General features: G+C 44.4%; 1 protein-coding gene across 3 annotated transcripts; it reads left to right on the top strand.

Annotated features, from left to right (window-relative positions):
- The first annotated feature begins 542 nt into the window (after positions 1-542).
- On the top strand, positions 543-17312 carry RABL6 (RAB, member RAS oncogene family like 6). 3 transcript variants are annotated; one of them, XM_075259801.1, is made up of 16 exons: positions 543-616; positions 2318-2753; positions 5198-5332; positions 6935-6982; positions 7782-7837; positions 8551-8642; positions 8956-9096; positions 10188-10293; positions 11051-11154; positions 11820-12160; positions 12770-12920; positions 13012-13209; positions 13288-13507; positions 14140-14308; positions 14389-14444; positions 15150-17312. In XM_075259801.1, the coding sequence occupies exons 2-16, from the start codon at positions 2624-2626 to the stop codon at positions 15342-15344; spliced, it is 2142 nt and encodes a 713-aa protein (XP_075115902.1). In that variant the 5' UTR covers positions 543-616; positions 2318-2623; the 3' UTR covers positions 15345-17312. The 3 variants fall into 3 exon arrangements, with proteins under 3 accessions (XP_075115902.1, XP_075115901.1, XP_075115904.1); XM_075259800.1 differs by having other exon boundaries at positions 12767-12920; XM_075259803.1 differs by lacking the exons at positions 543-616; positions 2318-2753 and adding an exon at positions 2854-2903 and having other exon boundaries at positions 12767-12920.
- Positions 17313-19002: the final 1690 nt, after the last annotated feature.

The raw sequence follows: 19002 nt of genomic DNA, 5'->3' as shown, positions 1-19002 counted from the left end.
AACTCTACGTCGCTGTACACACAATATCTATATCTTGCCCGGTGTGACCTGTGGACATTGACGGTGATTTGGTTCCACGCAAGAACACCGCACCTCAGATGATATACATAGCATCATGCCTCAGTAGTGCAGCCTCAGGCTTTGGGCCTGTAAGTTCATTTCACAAGAAACATATTCAAACCCAGTGCTCTCTTGTACAGAAGACGTCCTCCTCAGAATTTCTTCACACTTCCCTCCATTATGAGACTTCTGTGACAAGGTTTGTGAGGTAAATCTTTCCTCAGGTGATTTTACTGACAACTCTTTCTTATATAATGTGACTGACTCTTCTTTCCTACCTGTGATAAATGAATATCTTACGTTTTCTGCCTTACTTTCTGTCACAATGTTTTGGGTGACAGGATCCTCTCACTTCTGTATGTAACCTGTCCAATTGGCGCGCCAGCAGGTAAGCGCGCTCTGCGCATGCGTCTCCACAGTGGCAGCTTCGCCTCTCGAAGCTTTCTGACCCCTCTGGGCGTCGTAGCAGCTGCAGAGGCTCCGCCCCATTGATGCTCCCGGGAGGAGGAAGGAATATGGCGGCGCTGCAGTTGTGGCCAGGAGCGAGAAGGGAAGAGTAAGGCTGAGCTGCCCGGGGGTGTGCTGGAGAGATTGGGGTGTGCGTGTTGTGGGGTCCCCGGAGCTGAGGCTGCGGGGTGTACGGGCGCCATTACGGGGGACTGAACCATCAACATCTGTACGGGGGGAGGCAGGACGGTAACACTGCAGACAGCTGTCACATTCCACATGTCACCCCCTACACACACACACACATACAGGACTTGTAGATGAATGATCTACATGTGTATAGATGTCTGTGCCGCAATCATGTATGTTCTCATTCATATTACATCTCACACCCCTCCCCCTACATGTTCTTATTACATCACTCCTCCCTCTACATACGTGTCCTCATTCAATCACATGCAATCCTCCGCCATGTATGTGTCCTCGAATGTCGCCCCCTCTGTCAGGCACACGTCCTCGTGCGTCACTCTCTCTGCCAGGGACATGTCCTTGTGCAGCACCAGCTATGCCACATAGGCACTCTAGTGTACCACCGGGCACGCGCCATCGTCCACCACCAGCTATGCCATATATACACTCTAGTGTACCACCGGGCACGCGCCATCATCCACCACCAGCTATGCCACATATGCACTCTAGTGTACCACCGGGCACGCGCCATCGTCCGCCACCAGCTATGCCATATATGTGGCCTCGTGCACCAAAAGCTGCGCCAAGTATGTGCCCTGATATGTCACCAGCAACACCACAACATACCCTTCTTGTGCATCACTAGCTAAGCCAGATACACGTCTTGGTGCACCCACTTGTGCACCACCAGCTAGGCCACGTACACACCCTTGTGCACCACCAGCTAGGCCACGTATTCGCCTTTGTGCACCACCAGCTAGGCCATGTACGTGTCCTTGTGCGTCAGCAGCTACACCAGGCACGTGTCCTCGTGTGTCACCCCCTCTGCCATGTAACGTGTTCTCATACATCGCCACACCCTGTATACTAGGCTCACACCTGCATTATTATTTCCATTCTTCTGATCTGTTGGAGGATTAGAAGGAACGGATCCGTTCAGTGACAGACACAAACAAAGCCTGAGGCACCGCCATTGACTGTAACGGTGTCTGTCACATGGCAATTTCTGACAAGTCTGCATCAGAGAGTGTGAATTGAGACTTACCTACGCTCTCCTCTACAGCCATGTTGTCATGGCCTTCACTATACACATGTTTTTCCTCCACGTCTCCCCCTCATCCTCGTACGTGGTTTTCTCGCTCCCTAGCAGCCAGTCACAGCTCAGCGTTCACTTTCTGACTCGCAGTGATGGAATAGAATCTGGTCTGTGATTGGTTGCTGTGGACATCATGGCTGCCTCTCCTGCCTGACCGTTTTATTTCGTATGTACGACACACCGTCTCCACACAGTTATCATATGTAATAAGCTCTTACACTGATTTTAACCCTCCAATTCTTGTTCCACACCCAGCTCTCTTAGACTCCTGATTGGCATAGCTGTCTTATATGAGAGCTGGAGTGTAATGTGTAGCTATGAGGAGCCTTGGAAACCTGATTGACAACCCTATATTAGTAGTCACTCGGCTTTCCCAAATGCCTATTTATTTAATATGGAACAAGGAGTCTGGGAAAGCTGGGTGATAACCCTGTACAAATGATAATGCTGGCCATATTGCTAGTCACCCAGCTTTCTGAGATACCTGTTGCTGACATATCCATGTCTGTCTTCTCTTTCTTCTAGGACCTGTGAGCCGGGTGTCAGCCCAGACTGTGGACGTCTCCTGCCATCCCTTTTTGTTGACCATCTGTTTTAGGTTTTGTTTTTTTTCTGTCTTTCTTTACCGGACATGTCTAGTGACAGTTTGTGAAAAATTCGTATCACGTAAGAGAACATGGCGTCCTATGACTGGTGATGTCCGATATTCCCTTTAAGATCTACCACAGATCTCCTTTCTGATATTGATCCAGAATTTCTCCAAGATCTGTCCGGTAACTTGTGAACGTTCCCATATCGACTGGTCGGGGAATCCCCCTCACCACGGTCAAGATGTTCTCCGCTCTGAAGAAACTGGTGGGGTCCGATGTGTCCACTCTACGAGACAAGAATATTCCGGCTGGCCTGCAGTCCATGAACCAGGCGCTGCAGAGGAGGTTCGCCAAGGGAGTGCAATATAATAGTAAGTAATGCCAGACTGGGCCATAGTACTTAAAGGTAAACTCCAACTGAAGTGCCTTATACATACATGATCATGTACAACTCTAGCTCACCATGCAGTCCATGAACCAGGTCCTATAGAGAAGGTTTGCCAAGGGAGTGCAATATAATAGTAAGTAATGCCAGACTGGGCCATAGTACTGAAAGAGAAACTCCAACTTAAGTCCCTTATACATACATGATCGTGTACAACTCTACCTCACCATGCAGTCCATGAACCAGGTCCTATAGAGAAGGTTTGCCAAGGGAGTGCAATATAATAAGTGATGGCAGATTGCTATATAGCGCCTAAAGCGCTCCACCTGAAGTCCTTATGCATACATGATCATGCAGAACTCTACCTCCCCATGCCTACATGCTGTCATACGTGACCCCTCTCTCTACATACATGTTTTTATATGGCATTGCATTCTGGTTATTCTTACATGTCTGCAGGTAACTGCTCACCTAACATACATATCCTACATCGCCACCTCCTCGTCGTATATGTTTCCATATGTCACTCTTGCTCTGCATACATATTTTCATGTCACTATCTTCTCCACATGCATGTTCTCATTCATTAAGCTTTATTCTACAGACACATGACCTCACACGGATGCATTCAGTTCATTGTATGTGAATGGGGGCTATTCATAGGACCGATTTTTTTTTTGATGGACTGTCAAAAATAAGTCGCTTCCTATTTTTGTCATTTTTATGTAAAACCTCAATATACTGAAATGTAAAAGGGATCAGTGAAAACTGACGCCATGAGAATGAGAACATGTATGTAGTGTACTGGTTAACACAAGGTGACTAACAAAACATATGTTAAGTAAGGGTTAATCTATCAGAACACGCATGTAGAGTAACATATCAATATGTACATGGAACAGAATATGAGTGTAGAGTAAGGGTTAATAAATGAACATATATGAGGAACAAAAAGTCGCATAAGAGCATGTTCTCATTTATTAAATCTTACTCTACATTCATGCTGTCATATGTCCCCCTTCTGCTTTACATATATGTTCCATATGTCACCTGTCTGCTGTACATACATATTTTCATCTCACCCCCCATTACATATTCTCATGTATTAACTCTTACTCTTCACTCATATTCTCGTACATTAGCCTCCTGCTGTATATACGTGTATATTTTCATACATTAGCCTTCTGCTGTATATAAGTGTCCTCACTCGTATCACCACAGAGCGCTATTAATTCATTGCGTGTATTAGGATGCGCGGCACCCCCTTAGAATCGGAATGAGTGCTGGTCCCAGCTTACTGTCTATATGATCAGATATTACCAAGGTCTTTTGCCATATAGGAAGGCTCTACTATGTAAAGTCATGTTGGCGGGCACCAGAATGATTATATCAGGAGTTACATGGCCAGAGGTGTGTGGTGTAAATGTAATGTTTATGTGGATAGAACAATATAACATTGTAAGTAATAACGTGGTAAATATAGTCTGGAACTGATCGGCTGTGACATTCTCCTGATCCTCATGTGACCGCACGTCTTATGTAATCCCACTGACTGCACAGAGGCCTGTTCATAGGAAATCTGATACCAGACACCCAGGAAAGAAGCTCCAAAAGGGACCTAGAGGCCACATCAAACAGATTGACTCAATATTTGGGGCAATGACAAGAAACCAAGTAGCAGCAAACAGAATTGTAAATGCAGCTCTGGAAGGGACCGGAGTACTAGACCAGAAAGGCAAAGCATGTGCAGTGTTCTCTATTAGTGTCTCGGATCTGGGCAAGTGTCATGGCGGCTATAAGACGTGTTGGAGAAAAAGTGAAAATCTAGTCTTATCCATACGCACCAAAAGATCACCGCCCTTGTTAGCAAATATAGATAGTGTACAGAGCGCAAGATTAAGCAAAGGAAAATCCCACCTCCTTGTCCAAGCATGAAAGGAATGACGTGTAGGGCCCCAGACACCTGCTGGCAGAGTAAATACTGTACGAGATGAGGCGATGAAGGGACTGACAGGTCCCAGGGTCACCACCGTCCCCTAAAGAGGGATTCACTCATTATAAAATGATGGTGTATCACTAGGGTATGCTCTTTATAATGGGGGAGGAGAGGTCTGACTTCAGCAACCCCCCCCACCTATCCTGAGAATGATGAGGCCAAACTATAGCTATTAATGGAAAACCGAACTGTCAGATTACTTATAACTTTCCTGCTGCCCCTATTCTGATACATTGTAACAGCCCTGCAGCTGTAGGAGCAGGATTGTTTAGTCTTTGAATGTAACCCATAAAAGTTTCCTATTACTAAAACCAACAAAGCTTGTCAAAAGGGTTGAAAACTAAAATGCGATGTAAGATAGGAAGATACCGGATGTTGTGTTGTACCGTGATTACAGGAACGCTGCAAAAATAATGCAAATTTTTCATTTTCAGTGAAAATTGTCATCAGGGGGGACAGAAATACAGGGAAGACCACACTCTGGCATCGGCTGCAAGGGAAGAAGTTTATAGAAGAATATATTCCCACTCAGGAGATCCAGGTCACCAGCATACACTGGAACTACAAGAGTAAGAGGTCTCCTGTCTACCCTTACTGTACACTCTGACACCCTGTACATGACACTTGTCTTGTGTGTGCAAAATATCTGATCTGGGCTCTCCGAACTATATCTTGTGGGACACTTATCTGTTCTCATTCATGGTAAATATAATGTCTTTCAATCTGTCCTCTTATTCCATAATACTCTGCAATAATGTACAATTGTATAGCTACTATAATACTCCTCCTATGTACAAGAATATAACTACTATAATACTACCTCCTATGTACAAGAATATAACTACTATAATACTACTCCTATGTATAAGAATATAACTACTATAATACTGCTCCTATGTACAAGAATATAACTACTATAATACTACCTCCTATGTACAAGAATATAACTACTATAATACTACCTCCTATGTACAAGAATATAACTACTATAATACTACTCCTATGTACAAGAATATAACTACTATAATACTACTCCTATGTACAAGAATATAACTACTATAATACTACCTCCTATGTACAAGAATATAACTACTATAATACTACCTCCTATGTACAAGAATATAACTACTATAATACTACTCCTATGTACAAGAATATAACTACTATAATACTACCTCCTATGTACAAGAATATAACTACTATAATACTACTCCTATGTACAAGAATATAACTACTATAATACTACCTCCTATGTACAAGAATATAACTACTATAATACTACCTCCTATGTACAAGAATATAACTACTATAATACTACTCCTATGTACAAGAATATAACTACTATAATACTACTCCTATGTACAAGAATATAACTACTATAATACTACTCCTATGTACAAGAATATAACTACTATAATACTACCTCCTATGTACAAGAATATAACTACTATAATACTACCTCCTATGTACAAGAATATAACTACTATAATACTACCTCCTATGTACAAGAATATAACTACTATAATACTACTCCTATGTACAAGAATATAACTACTAGAATACTGCTCCTATGTACAAGAATATAACTACTAGAATACTGCTCCTATGTACAAGAATATAACTACTATAATACTGCTCCTATGTACAAGAATATAACTACTAGAATACTGCTCCTATGTATAAGAATATAACTACTATAATACTGCTCCTATGTACAAGAATATAACTACTATAATACTACCTCCTATGTACAAGAATATAACTACTATAATACTACCTCCTATGTACAAGAATATAACTACTATAATACTGCTCCTATGTACAAGAATATAACTACTATAATACTGCTCCTATGTACAAGAATATAATTACTATACTACTACTGCTATGTACAACAATATAACTACTATAATACTGCACCTATGTGTTGGGGGATTGAGTACAAACATATAAGTTCCCCATAGATTATAGATGTCGGTTGTAGTCGGCTCCATCATGATTTTTCCATATGAATGTGCCGAAAGTAAACGTGTCCTTCCCTGTTAACCCCTTGTTGTGTATGATAACAATGCTCCTCTGTCTATATGATGATATGTGATAACGTTCAGATACGTTGTTCTATACACTATTATTACACTGCGGTATAACAGCCTTGCTTGTTGTTTTTGCAGCCACTGATGACATAGTGAAGGTAGAAGTCTGGGATGTGGTGGATAAGGGTAAGTTTCACTGTTGCGTGTGCTTGGGGTTTGTATTAGTCACTGTTTGTCGTCCTCTAGGATCTACGTAATGGGGTTGTGCCATGAGAAATGTTTATCCTTTATCCACATAATAGTGTAATGGACAGAGCGCGGCCATTCTCTTCATTAGGAGCACTTGGATGGCTGTATTCTGTACATCGGTTATTTTCGGCACTCCCATTGATGTGAATAGGAAGTGCAGGCTCATTTGTTCACCAGGTGACACACCTACATGCAGCCAGGCTGAATTCGCAATGGAGGTAAATACACCCTGTTCTCCGGTTCGGTGGGGTCTCAGAGCTCAGACCCTCACCATTTAGATATTCGTGGATAGAGGGTGACTATTTTTCATGGCATAGCCCCTTTTCAATCAGTCTTTTATGACTGTGACCACCGGAGGCGCTGTTCCACCAAAGTCTTGCATATCAAACACTCTTCCAACAGTAGGTGCTAATATCTTGATGTGTAGGTTATGATATACTATATTTAGTGTCCGATCATTGCTACACCCGCTAGTCACAGGAACAGGGGCCCTTGCTTTCCTGTTTGATGAGCAATGGTCTTGTATGGGACGGATGAGAAGCTGAACATAGTGCTCTGTTATCTCTTGCAGCCCCATGGAAATGAATGGAGCGTCAGCGTGTATGCAGAATTTTTGCCCATTTATAGTGTTTCTTGAGACTAGTGATCGGAGGTCCCAGCAGTGGGACCCTCAGACACTTATGTATAGGGGATGAGTTCTGTCCACATAGACTTTGAGTGTAATGTTGTTTTGCAGGTAAAGGCAAGAAGAGAGGCGAGAGCTCCTTAAAACTGGAAAATGAGCCCCAAGAGGTAAGGACCCAGATTCCTACAGGAGATCTTCCTGGTTTTGTAAAGCTTGCGCTGTCATCATGTATTGAGGTGACCTGCCCTTATGGTAGGTCTTCAGTATGTGATCAAAAGGGATCCAAGACCTGAGACCCCCACAGACCAGTTGGTTGTTGAGGCCGTAGTGTTTGTGTGAGCGCTGCAGCCCTTTCACTGAATATCTCCACCATACATATTGTCGGGATTGATGCTGCAGCTCAGCCCTTTCACTTGACTAGGACTGAGCTGCGGCTGTACCATGTGACCAATGAGCATGATGTCACCGACACAGGGAAGAGGCCACAGAGCTCTTCAAATAGCTTGTATAGGGCCCCAGGTTTCGAACCCACATTGATTATATATTAATGATCCTAAGGGTAGGCCATCATTATATACGGTAAGTCCTGAAAACCCCTTTAAAGAAAAATGATATTGATGAAAAATGAGTTTGCAAACAGCAGTAATCTGTCTTAAACTCTAGTCACATCCAGAGCTGCATTCACTTGTTTTGCTTGTTTCTTATAACTAGTGCATAACACATTGTGGCTATTTACAAGGCAGCAAAGCTTGTAGGGTCACATGTGACTGCAGTCACGTCCACAACTTCTTGCTTTGCTTTGAATGTGATTGGAGGAGATGGCAGAATATAACACAGAATCGTGATGTACTTAGATCTACTTTGATTTAATTTCTTGTAGACGGACTCTGACCTGGCCCTGGATGCAGAGTTTCTGGATGTCTACAAGAATTGCAATGGAGTCATTATGATGTTTGACATCACCAAGCAGTGGTGAGTATCTCCCTCCGGGGTATCTAAGCTATTTCTTCCTCCCCTAAGGTCATCCCCATTGTCCCTGGGTAGGAGCAGGTCTCGCACTGTGTAGTCATACCTATATATGATAGGATATTGCTGACTTTCATGTACTGATGCTTTGGGGGTGATTAGAGGATTGCTGGATTGGCTTTGTTTGCAGGTTCCTTCCTTTACTCTCATCCCTCAGTGTCCAGAAGATGGTAATGGGCAGAGAGATGAGAGCCGGAGCGGGAGGAGATTTCTCTGTTTTTTGAGCTGACAATCCACTTTGGTTTCTTTTGGATTTCAGGACCTTTAATTACATCATGCGGGAGCTGCCGAAAGTCCCCAGTCATGTCCCCGTCTGTGTGCTGGGAAACCATCGTGATATGGGAGAGCACAGGGTCATCCTGCCTGATGATGTGCGAGACTTCATACAGAGCCTAAACCGGTGAGTGATAAGACAGCATGCGGGTGACCTCTGACCCTGCGTCCTCATCTGCCCTCTAGAGGTCAGACAATGCAAATATAAAGAGAACCCATCACTCAGGATTTCTATCAGTCTGGAGATGAAACATGAAAGAGCTTCACATAGACTGATACATTGCAACGAGTTCTCAGCTGTGTTGTCTGTGCAGGTTTTTAGCCCCCAGATGTAAATGATGTTTCCATTTACTGATTGCAACTTTATACTGTACATTGATGGTTCAATATATTACCATTTCAACCCATGAACTTAAATTTAGGGTCTCAGGAGTCACAGTGTAAAGGGATTTCCAGAACTTAATTGTTGACCTGTTCTTAAAATAGGTCATCAATTGAAGATCAGCAGAGGTCTGACACCAGGGACCGTCACGGGTCAGCTATTTAAAGCGGCGCCATTTGACATGTGCCGTATGACATCATATTCATCAGTCACATGGCCTACTTGCAGCTCTGTCCCATTCAAGTGATTGGACTGACATGTGATACCAAGTACAGCCACTACACAATGTATGGCGCTGCACTTCACTTCAGCTCTGTAGATTCTTCACACAGCTGTCCGCCAGGGCTCCTGCGTGTCACATGCCTGCCGATCTTCAATTGATGGATCAATTATTAATCCTGGACACCCCTTTAAAGGACTCCAGGACTACGCAGTTCTATCTCTAGGACAGGCTATGAAATCAGTGGATGTCCTTCTTCCTGCACCCATTTTGATTGAAGAAGACACATTGTCCACTTCAGTGTTTACCAGGCACAGCACCATACTTTTAGTGGTATTGCATCCCAAAGTGGAAGGGACTGAGCTGCAGTGCCTGGCACGGCCACTACTTGGAGTATGGTGCTGTGCTTTGGAAGGAGGCTTTCTGGATCATCACGTCCCCTTTCATAAGTATACTGGTGGTGATGTTGGTTTATAATGAACTCATGGTCACCCCCTTTAAGGCCTTCTTTTTCTCCAGTATGGTAGCTATTATATGGATTACATCTTTTCTCTATGTACCCCTATAGTTTGTATCACCTGATAACCACCCTATTACTTTTCTGCTCCTTTAACAGACGCCCCGGTTCCTCTTACATCCGATACGCTGAGTCTTCTATGAAGAACAGTTTTGGGCTGAAATACTTGCACAAATTTTTTAACATCCCTTTTCTGCAGCTGCAGGTAAGACCCAGAATCACAATCCATACCACCCCATGTAACACTGAAAAGACATGTATAGATACATTTCTATACATGAGCAGGGACAGGTAGGTACTAATGTCTTAGGGATTCCCATATATTGGCAGGATTAGTTTTCTTTTCCGTTCCGGTGCCCCCCTATTCCCTGGATAGCTGGGAGTCCTGGATGTGGGGCCGACGTCTTTCAGATATTTGTTATACGCTTTTGCAATTTCATACAGGTCATTTATGGGATTAACCCTTTAGGTCTTATCGTTGCCCTTGGGATTGATGGCTCCTGACAATGTGGCCCTTGAGTCAGGACAGGTTGTCCACCTCTGGCTTGTCTATTCCTCATAGTCTTCTGTAGCAGGGCTTTCCTATAGAAATGCCCTTCAGTACACCTGACCCCATCTAAAGCATCTGAAGTTACAGCCTGAGCTCGGCTCTGTGTCTGGAGTTACAATCCCCATCATTGCTCCAGTAACGGTAACTAAGAGTGTAAAGTTAGCCTGCGGGGGACATGATACCCGCTCGGCCTTACTTATATATTTATATATGGAACCTGACACTATTAACCCTTGTGCTTCTGAAAGCTGTTGCTGCACAAAGGGACCTGGCCCCTGGCCTTCTGGTAGGAAGGGTTAAAGGTCCTGCCTTTTGTTTATGTTGCATGTGAATGGAGAGAGATCTGAACCTGCTACGCTCTGCAGGCAACCATATCTGACATTCAGTTTTTTTTTCTTCATGTGTCCCACAGCGAGAAACCTTGTTACGACAACTGGAGACAAACCAGCTAGATATCGATGCCACCCTTGAGGAGCTGTCAGTCCAGCAAGAGACGGAGGATCAGAATTATGAAATGTAGGTGACTGCTTATTACATGGGCGTTGGTGAGTGGAGAGGGGGTTAGGGAACACTTAAAGGGAAGACACATCATCCTGAATCTAGATTAGAGTGATCCTTTTTTTTTTGCAAGGGAATGTTATTCATGTAAGCCTGGAATCAGCAACCTTTGGCACTCCAACAGTTATGGAACTACATTTCCCAGCATGCACAGTGACTGGAGCATGCTGGGCCTTGTAGTCTCACAACAGCTGGAGTGCTGATTCCTGGTGTAGACCATTATGTGTTGTACATCCACATGTCTGTCACTCTCCCATTAAAGGAGTAGATACAAATGTAGGTCAGATATATTTAACCAGTTCAGGGTATTGTGGTCTATAGGGCCAGGCACAGTTTAGCTATCTTTAGTACATGTAGTATTTTTCATTGTCCCGAATGGTGCTGCAGAAATTCATCCTCTTGTAGTTTTTTGCCCTGCACATCCTTCTGTGTTTTGAGCAGAGTTGGCACCACCAGCCCTATACCGCGTCCACCCACTCGCCCCAGGCTTATTAACCAGATGACACTCTTTTTCTGTGCATGTTTCTGTGTTTCTGTATGAATGATGACGTCTCTTGTATCAGCACAATCTGTCAATGAGATGTTTGTCTCATTTAGATAATATTTCCCGTATGCTCTTGCAGATTCCTGGAAATGCTAGAGAATAATAAACGGCTGGCTTCTCCAGTAGCAACCAACGGACAAAGCCCTTCCTCCGGTTCTCAGTCCCCTGTAGTTCCCATAAACTCCGGCTCTCCTGACAGCTCTGGCCCTGGCACACCTCTTCAGATACCTAATATAGTGCCAGCATCTCCTCCCCTGACTGCGTCTCCACCTCCCCCTGCCCCGGATGTCTCTGAAGTCTCTGGCCCATCTCCCTCCACCGTGTCATCTCCTCCTTTATCTCAGCAACCTCAACAGAAGCGTGGCTTCATGTCTCGTCTCTTTGGTTCCTCCACTCCTGAAAGCCCGCCAGCCAAACCAGGTGCGTCCACAATGCCTGAGGCCTATGGATGTCTATTACTGGGTACCCTAAGTAACAGACACTGATGGCAGCTATTAGAACTTAAGGGGAACATGCAGCGGACATTGCTGCAAAACCCTGGAAAAATCCATGTTACAAAATCCACATGTGTAAAGTGCAGATTTATTATGGATTTTGCTACTAAAGTTCACCTTGTGCCTTGCAAAGTTCAGCGTCCACTGTAAATTTTTTATTTTTTTGCACCATGTGGATTAGATTTATTAAAATTTCATCTACTCTGCTGCGTCTGTGGATTTTCTAGCCACAGAACCTGATCTGCGGCATATTTGACCCGTTTGGACGTACCCATAACCTGAGATATAAGGTAGTGGATTTTCTGACCATCTTATATCTATAGGAGACAATGATGAGCTTGTTTCCTCTACCCATTCATTTTGACATGAGCATTGCCATAGGTATCTAGTAGCTGCTTTATCCCCTCAATAAGAACAGCCTTTTTGGCACATGTTTTGTCCAGTGGGTATGTTACGTTCATGGTCTTGTTCCTGTATTAAATTTAGAGATTACTTTTTTCGTCAATCGAACCTGTTATGTCTTCTCGCTCAGCAGAGACCCCCTCACATGCGGAGCAGCCTGTGAAAGTGCAAAGCGTGGAAGACTTTGTACCCGATGAAAGCTTAGATCGCAGCTTCCTGGAGGATAGCGCAACCCAGAGAGAGCTAGCAAGATCGTCTCCGAGACAAAGGCGAGATAGTGACAGGTAAGTGCACTCTATTGCCATCACCACAGTGGTAAATTGCTGTCTGTTTCTCAGATCTATTCCATTTACCATTTTCCTCCTCTCCTTGCAGTGACGGGGATGTACCTGGAACCAACCCCATGGTGGCCGGCTTCCAGGATGATTTGGATCCCGATGACAGGTTAGCTGCAAAATCCTCTCTGACCGCCATCCCTAGTAAGAACATTACCTTGTCCAGTGATGATGAGGATACCGCAGCCCCTGTGCAGATCACCAGGGATGAAGACCTAGACACAGAGTTATTTTTATGGTGAGCTATGTTGCAGGGCTTATAGCATGGTTACTGCAGTCCTGGTTCATAGTATTGACTTATACACTTGTCTCTCAGGAAACCCGCTCAACCCTCTGTCCCTCAAATGCTCCCTGAAAAGCCGAAAACAGGGCCGACATTAAGTCAGCCCACCAGCAAAGCCAAGAAAAGTAAGGCAAAGGTCCAGGAGGACTCTGACAGCGACCAGGAAGGGCCCATAGCCACACAGATGCTTTCCTTTGTAATGGATGACCCTGACTTTGACAGTGAAGACTCATCCCGTGTATCAAAGACAAAAGTGAGTCCCAAGTATAGAAGCTGACCGAGACTAAAATGTATTCAAAGATCTACGTGGTTATTTCTAGTCTAGCAAGTCTTCTATGAATGCCCTAGATGCGGGTCAAAGGATTGTTAAACTGCAAGGTGCAAAATTGTTAATGCATCATAGTCACATCTTAAAGGGGCTTTATGGGATTTCCCACACTGCTGTTCAGCATCACAGGCCATGAAACTTTGCATTCATAGATATCATGGTGTCATCACAGCTCAGTCTCATTCAAGTGAATAGTCTGAACTGCAGTACTAAGCACTGCCACTATAGAAATGTGCAGCGCTGTGCTTGGTAAATACTGAAGAGGCTGCCGCCCTCATGCAAACATTGCAGCTTTTTAAAACAGCTGATCAGCCTGGGACCCAGGCATCGGACCCCTGCTGATTTTTAATTCATGACCTATCTTAAGAGTAGGTCATCATTTTATATGTCCCAGGAGGCTAGTCTTCAACTTATGGCTGCCCAGCTGTTGGAAAACAACAATTCCCAGCATGCCCTGTGGATTGTGTGTGATTTCATTAGATTTTCACAGTGGACAGTAATGCAGTTCTGATACGACCCCCATAGCCATACAATGACATAAACTTCTGGCCCTGCAGGAAGATTTCCCAGTGCTGAATAACATGTCTGAAAGCTCCAGCGAGGAGACGATCTCATCTGTCCCCACACAAGTAGTGATGCCGAGTGTGCCTGCCTTCAAGATGAGACAAGACTCCGATCTGTTTGGTTTGGGCTTTGAAGAGAAGGTGACCAAGGAAAGCGAAGAAGGTGAGTGAAGCAGCTGCACGTCCTCCTCATCTTTGTAGTAAGCTGGACCCTAATCTTTCATTATTTACTTTGTTTTTCAGAGAAAGACAGTAAATCCTCCAAGGAGAAAAAGAAGAAGAAAAAGAAATCTAAGGAGGTAACGCATGACTTGCAACCAGAGCGGCTCCCAGGCAGTAATCCAGTATCTCTGTGTCCTGCTCCGAACCACTGAGCCGCCTGTTCTCTAGGACATTGTGCTAGGGTCAGGACGCTCAGACAGCTCTATTTTGACTCTGGCCTGGCTGGCATTGTGCCAGTATAAGAGGCTGCCAATACGCATTGTACATGGCAGGTCTGCAGACTTATAACTGTTCTGCCAGTCTACGTCTCTGTGCACACTGAATATAAGCCTCCTATCAGATATATGCTCTGGGTTTGCTCCTTCTATTTGAGGAGGTCTCACGAGCATTTTACAGTTGCTGAACTGCTTTGAGACTTGTGGCACCCAAGTCCGCTGCCAGGGCACCAAGAAAATCTGCAAAATGTAATTTTTTTTTCTTGGTTTCCTGTGCTGCACAAATATCTGGGACACTCTCTGTCCTGTTTATTGCTAACCATAATGGACACTAGCACTAACATTAAAACTAGACATATCTGCTAAAAAATAAAGGATGGGATAAGCGCACCCATGTTCATGTGTGTCTGTGCGCGCACGGACTAGGCTCACACTGCACATGGACCCAATGTAATGATTGGAGGGTGCGTGCATGGAAAGGACTGACTGCACTAGAACTGATTGGATGGTCGCTCTTTCATAACAGATGGTTAGATGCATATTGTAATGTCTTATTCCTCTGGACAGGCTCCAGAAGACGAGAAGTCAACCAAGAAAAAGAACAAACACAAGAAAAGCAAAGAGAAGGAGGAAGGCAAAGAAGAGAAGAAGAAGAAGCCCAAGAAAAGCAAGGAAAAGAAAGAACTTGATGACCTGGAAGCTTTCCTTGGAGGAGGCGAACCCAGTAAACCAAGTTCAGGTGGGGAATATGAGGAGCTTTAGGTTGTCCATTCTCTTCCATTGGATTGAGATCTCTGCCTCCCTCACCATGTGCTCCACCCGGAGCCAGCACAACCTTCAGTATGGTGGCGCTCCTTAGCCGGGGCATGAGAACCTCTCGGAGGAGAGAGATACCAGGTGTCCATCCTCTCCCCCCATCTTCCTGCCTTCACGTATCTTGATCATTGCTCCTCATCCAGAACTTTGCGAAAGCGAGAAACACTAGAGACTGTGCTTGGGAAGAACATTGAGGAAGTTTTTCCGTGTCTCGCTCATTACTTTGGATTCATTCCGGTCACTTCTGACCTCCATCGTACTGTAAACCAAAAAACAAATACTCCTTACCACTGCACTAAACCACAGACTGTGAGATCTCTCCACTCACTTCCAGGAATCTCTGCAGTCTCCTCAGTAGTGACTTGGAGGAGGGACCGACCTGTCCGTCTACTGGTGGGCCGGTCCCTGGACGGTTGACAGTCACTCTGACCAGCATGCGTGTGTCTGCAGCAACGCCCCACCCATCAGACTTATAGTCTACATTGCTCATTTATGTTGCCTCACTTCTTGAGACATTTAGGACTTCAGTACTCTCCCACCCCCATCCCCTTTAATCTTTCCCACCCACGCTCCCTAATTTTGTGGATTGTTTTTAACTGCTAACTTGCTGGTAGTTTTACTGCAGCGCTGGCACAGACCAAGCCCAACACCAATATATCCAAGAACTCCCCAGTTGCACAAATTTGTCAAGGGGGAGGCAGAGAATTATTGGTTTTAACGGTGATAAGTTTCCATTTTCTTTGTGTTGTTTGTAGTGCGGTTGTTCGGTATTTTTTGTCTCCCGCCCTCCCCCCGTGTTTGAAGTGTTGCGGTACTTTCTACCATTGGCGACCAAATTTTAGTTGAGGTCAAAGCCAGAACGGCATGAAGCAAATTCATTCCAGTGCCCCTTACCCGTCCTGTAGATCCTGACAAGGTTCCTTCGCAGACCCAAGACCCTTGGTGGTTTTATTTGCTGTTAACCCTTTCCCCCCTCCATGCACAGGAGGCCTCCTGCTCTTCCACTGTTATAATATCTGGCTCCTGACTGGGTCTCGAGGGTTTGACGCGACTGTACGAATCTGTAAGGAAGGGACATCTAATATTTGCACAGATGTGTCTGCGTGTTGCTTGTTGATCTTTGGGGGGAAAAAGTGCACATTAAAAAGAAAAAAAGTTGCATTGCTGTCACTGACGTCCATGGGCTCCATCGATTGCACAAGACAAGTGCAGGTTCCCTATTATATCTGCATATAATCCTTCAGCCACATCCAAAGCTGCATTTACAATTCTGATTGATTCCTGTGTGTTTTTTGACTATTGAGACTTACAACATGTTGCTGCCCCCTGTTGGTCCGGTGCTCGTATCGAGCCTGCTGGGACATACTGCATAGTAGTGTGACTGGGGAGTAAATTTCTGACAAAGCTCCATGATCCGTTACCATTGGCCACCCCATTTCTTGGCACAGTGCCTATGTTGTATCTTGTCTAAGCTTTATATGATGTTTCCTTATATTAGTGAATGCATTCTGGATGCAGCTTTGGATGTGACTGGAGTGTAACATATACTTTACTTGTCTTGGGTTATACTGTATTATTTGTACAGGTACTTCCATTGGCTGGCTCTGATCCTCAGCTTGGAAATATTGATTGATCACCGGGGGAGGGGAGGGGTATTCGCTTCCGGTCTGCAGCACAATTTCTAATCTCCATAAATGCTTTATCAATAAGTCTTTGGCCATCATTACACAGTCTTTCCTGGAATCCAGCGATGGTCTCTGGAAAGCCCGCTTGTATTGGAGAGCAATTATATTGGTATATATATTACAGCAGATAAGTGCTCGTCCTGCTGTGTCCGATGGAGGAAGCCGCAGCCCGGACCAGGCTCTGTACACACCGAAACGCTGGAAAATAAATGACAATACATTGCGTGAATTCTTGGTGTAGCTCTGATTCCCTGCCAGAAATGTGAACCTGCCCAGCGTCGGAGCAATGATCATATGTAACATCATCCCAAATGTACTGGGTTATTGCAAGAGGATAGGTTCAGAATAAAAGTAAATAGGAGTGTAAAATCCATCACCACCAGCAGAATACAGGAGCCTGGACACCCAGGGGAGCGAGAAGGAGAAATGGAAGCCCCTACTGCCCCCTATATTATTTGCACAACCTCATTGTACAGGGAGCTGTATCAGTACATCTGGTGTAAGTGATCCTACTATGGGGTAGCAGAACATTACCTGGTAGAAGTAAGAGCTGTGTACATACATTGCATTACTTATCCTGTATTATCCTCCAGAGCTGCACTCACTATTCTGCTGGTACAGTCACTGTGTACATACATTCCATTACTTATCCTGTATTATACTCCAGAGCTGTGCTCACTATTCTGCTGGTACAGTCACTGTACATACATTCCATTACTTATCCTGTATTATCCTCCAGAGCTGCGCTCACTATTCTGCTGGTACAGTCACTGTGTACATATATTACATTACTTATCCTGTATTATACTCCAGAGCTGCGCTCACTATTCTGCTGGTGCAGTCACCGTGTACATACATTACATTACTTATCCTGTATTATACTCCAGAGCTGCGCTCACTATTCTGCTGGTGCAGTCACCGTGTACATGCATTACATTACTTATCCTGTATTATACTCCAGAGCTGCGCTCACTATTCTGCTGGTACAGTCACTGTGTACATACATTACATTACTTATCCTGTATTATCCTCCAGAGCTGCGCTCACTATTCTGCTGGTGCAGTCACTGTATACATACATTACATTACTTATCCTGTATTACACTCCAGAGCTGCGCTCACTATTCTGCTGGTACAGTCACTGTGTACATACATTACATTACTTATCCTGTATTATACTCCAAATCTGCACTCACTATTCTGCTGGTGCAGTCACCGTGTACATACATTACTTATCCTGTATTATACTCCAGAGCTGCGCTCACTATTCTGCTGGTACAGTCACTGTGTACATACATTACATTACTTATCCTGTATTATACCCCAGAGCTGCGCTCACGATTCTGCTGCTACAGTCACCGTGTACATGCATTACATTACTTATCCTGTATTATACTCCAGAGCTGCGCTCACTATTCTGCTGGTGCAGTCACTGTGTACATACATTACATTACTTATCCTGTGTTATACTCCAGAGCTGCGCTCACTATTCTGCTGGTACAGTCACTGTGTACATACATTACATTACTTATCCTGTGTTATACTCCAGAGCTGCGCTCACTATTCTGCTGGTACAGTCACCGTGTACATACATTACATTACTTATCCTGTATTATACTCCAGAGCTGCGCTCACTATTCTGCTGGTGCAGTCACTGTGAAGTTCTGAGAGTCCAGCTTTGGTTGCAGCTTTACTTGTGAATGGAGTATAACCGCTCAGGGTCACTATCTGCTATATAATGGAGTATATTTCTGTCAGTGTGTCCGCCATTGCCCCTCCTGTGAAGGTCACGTTGCGGTTTCGGGGTTTTCCTCTGTCCTCGGTGATTTCGTTCCTGTCATGTCACCTCCAGGGCAGAGAAAGACCCGGACTCCAGGATTCTCCTTATAATAAATAGAAAAAGATATCGCATTGTGTATT

Source organism: Leptodactylus fuscus, chromosome 11, assembly GCF_031893055.1.
Source record: "Leptodactylus fuscus isolate aLepFus1 chromosome 11, aLepFus1.hap2, whole genome shotgun sequence".
In the NCBI taxonomy this organism is placed as follows: domain Eukaryota; kingdom Metazoa; phylum Chordata; class Amphibia; order Anura; family Leptodactylidae; genus Leptodactylus; species Leptodactylus fuscus.
Note: the sequence above shows the minus strand (reverse complement) of the source record. Positions and strands in the feature narration are given on the sequence as shown.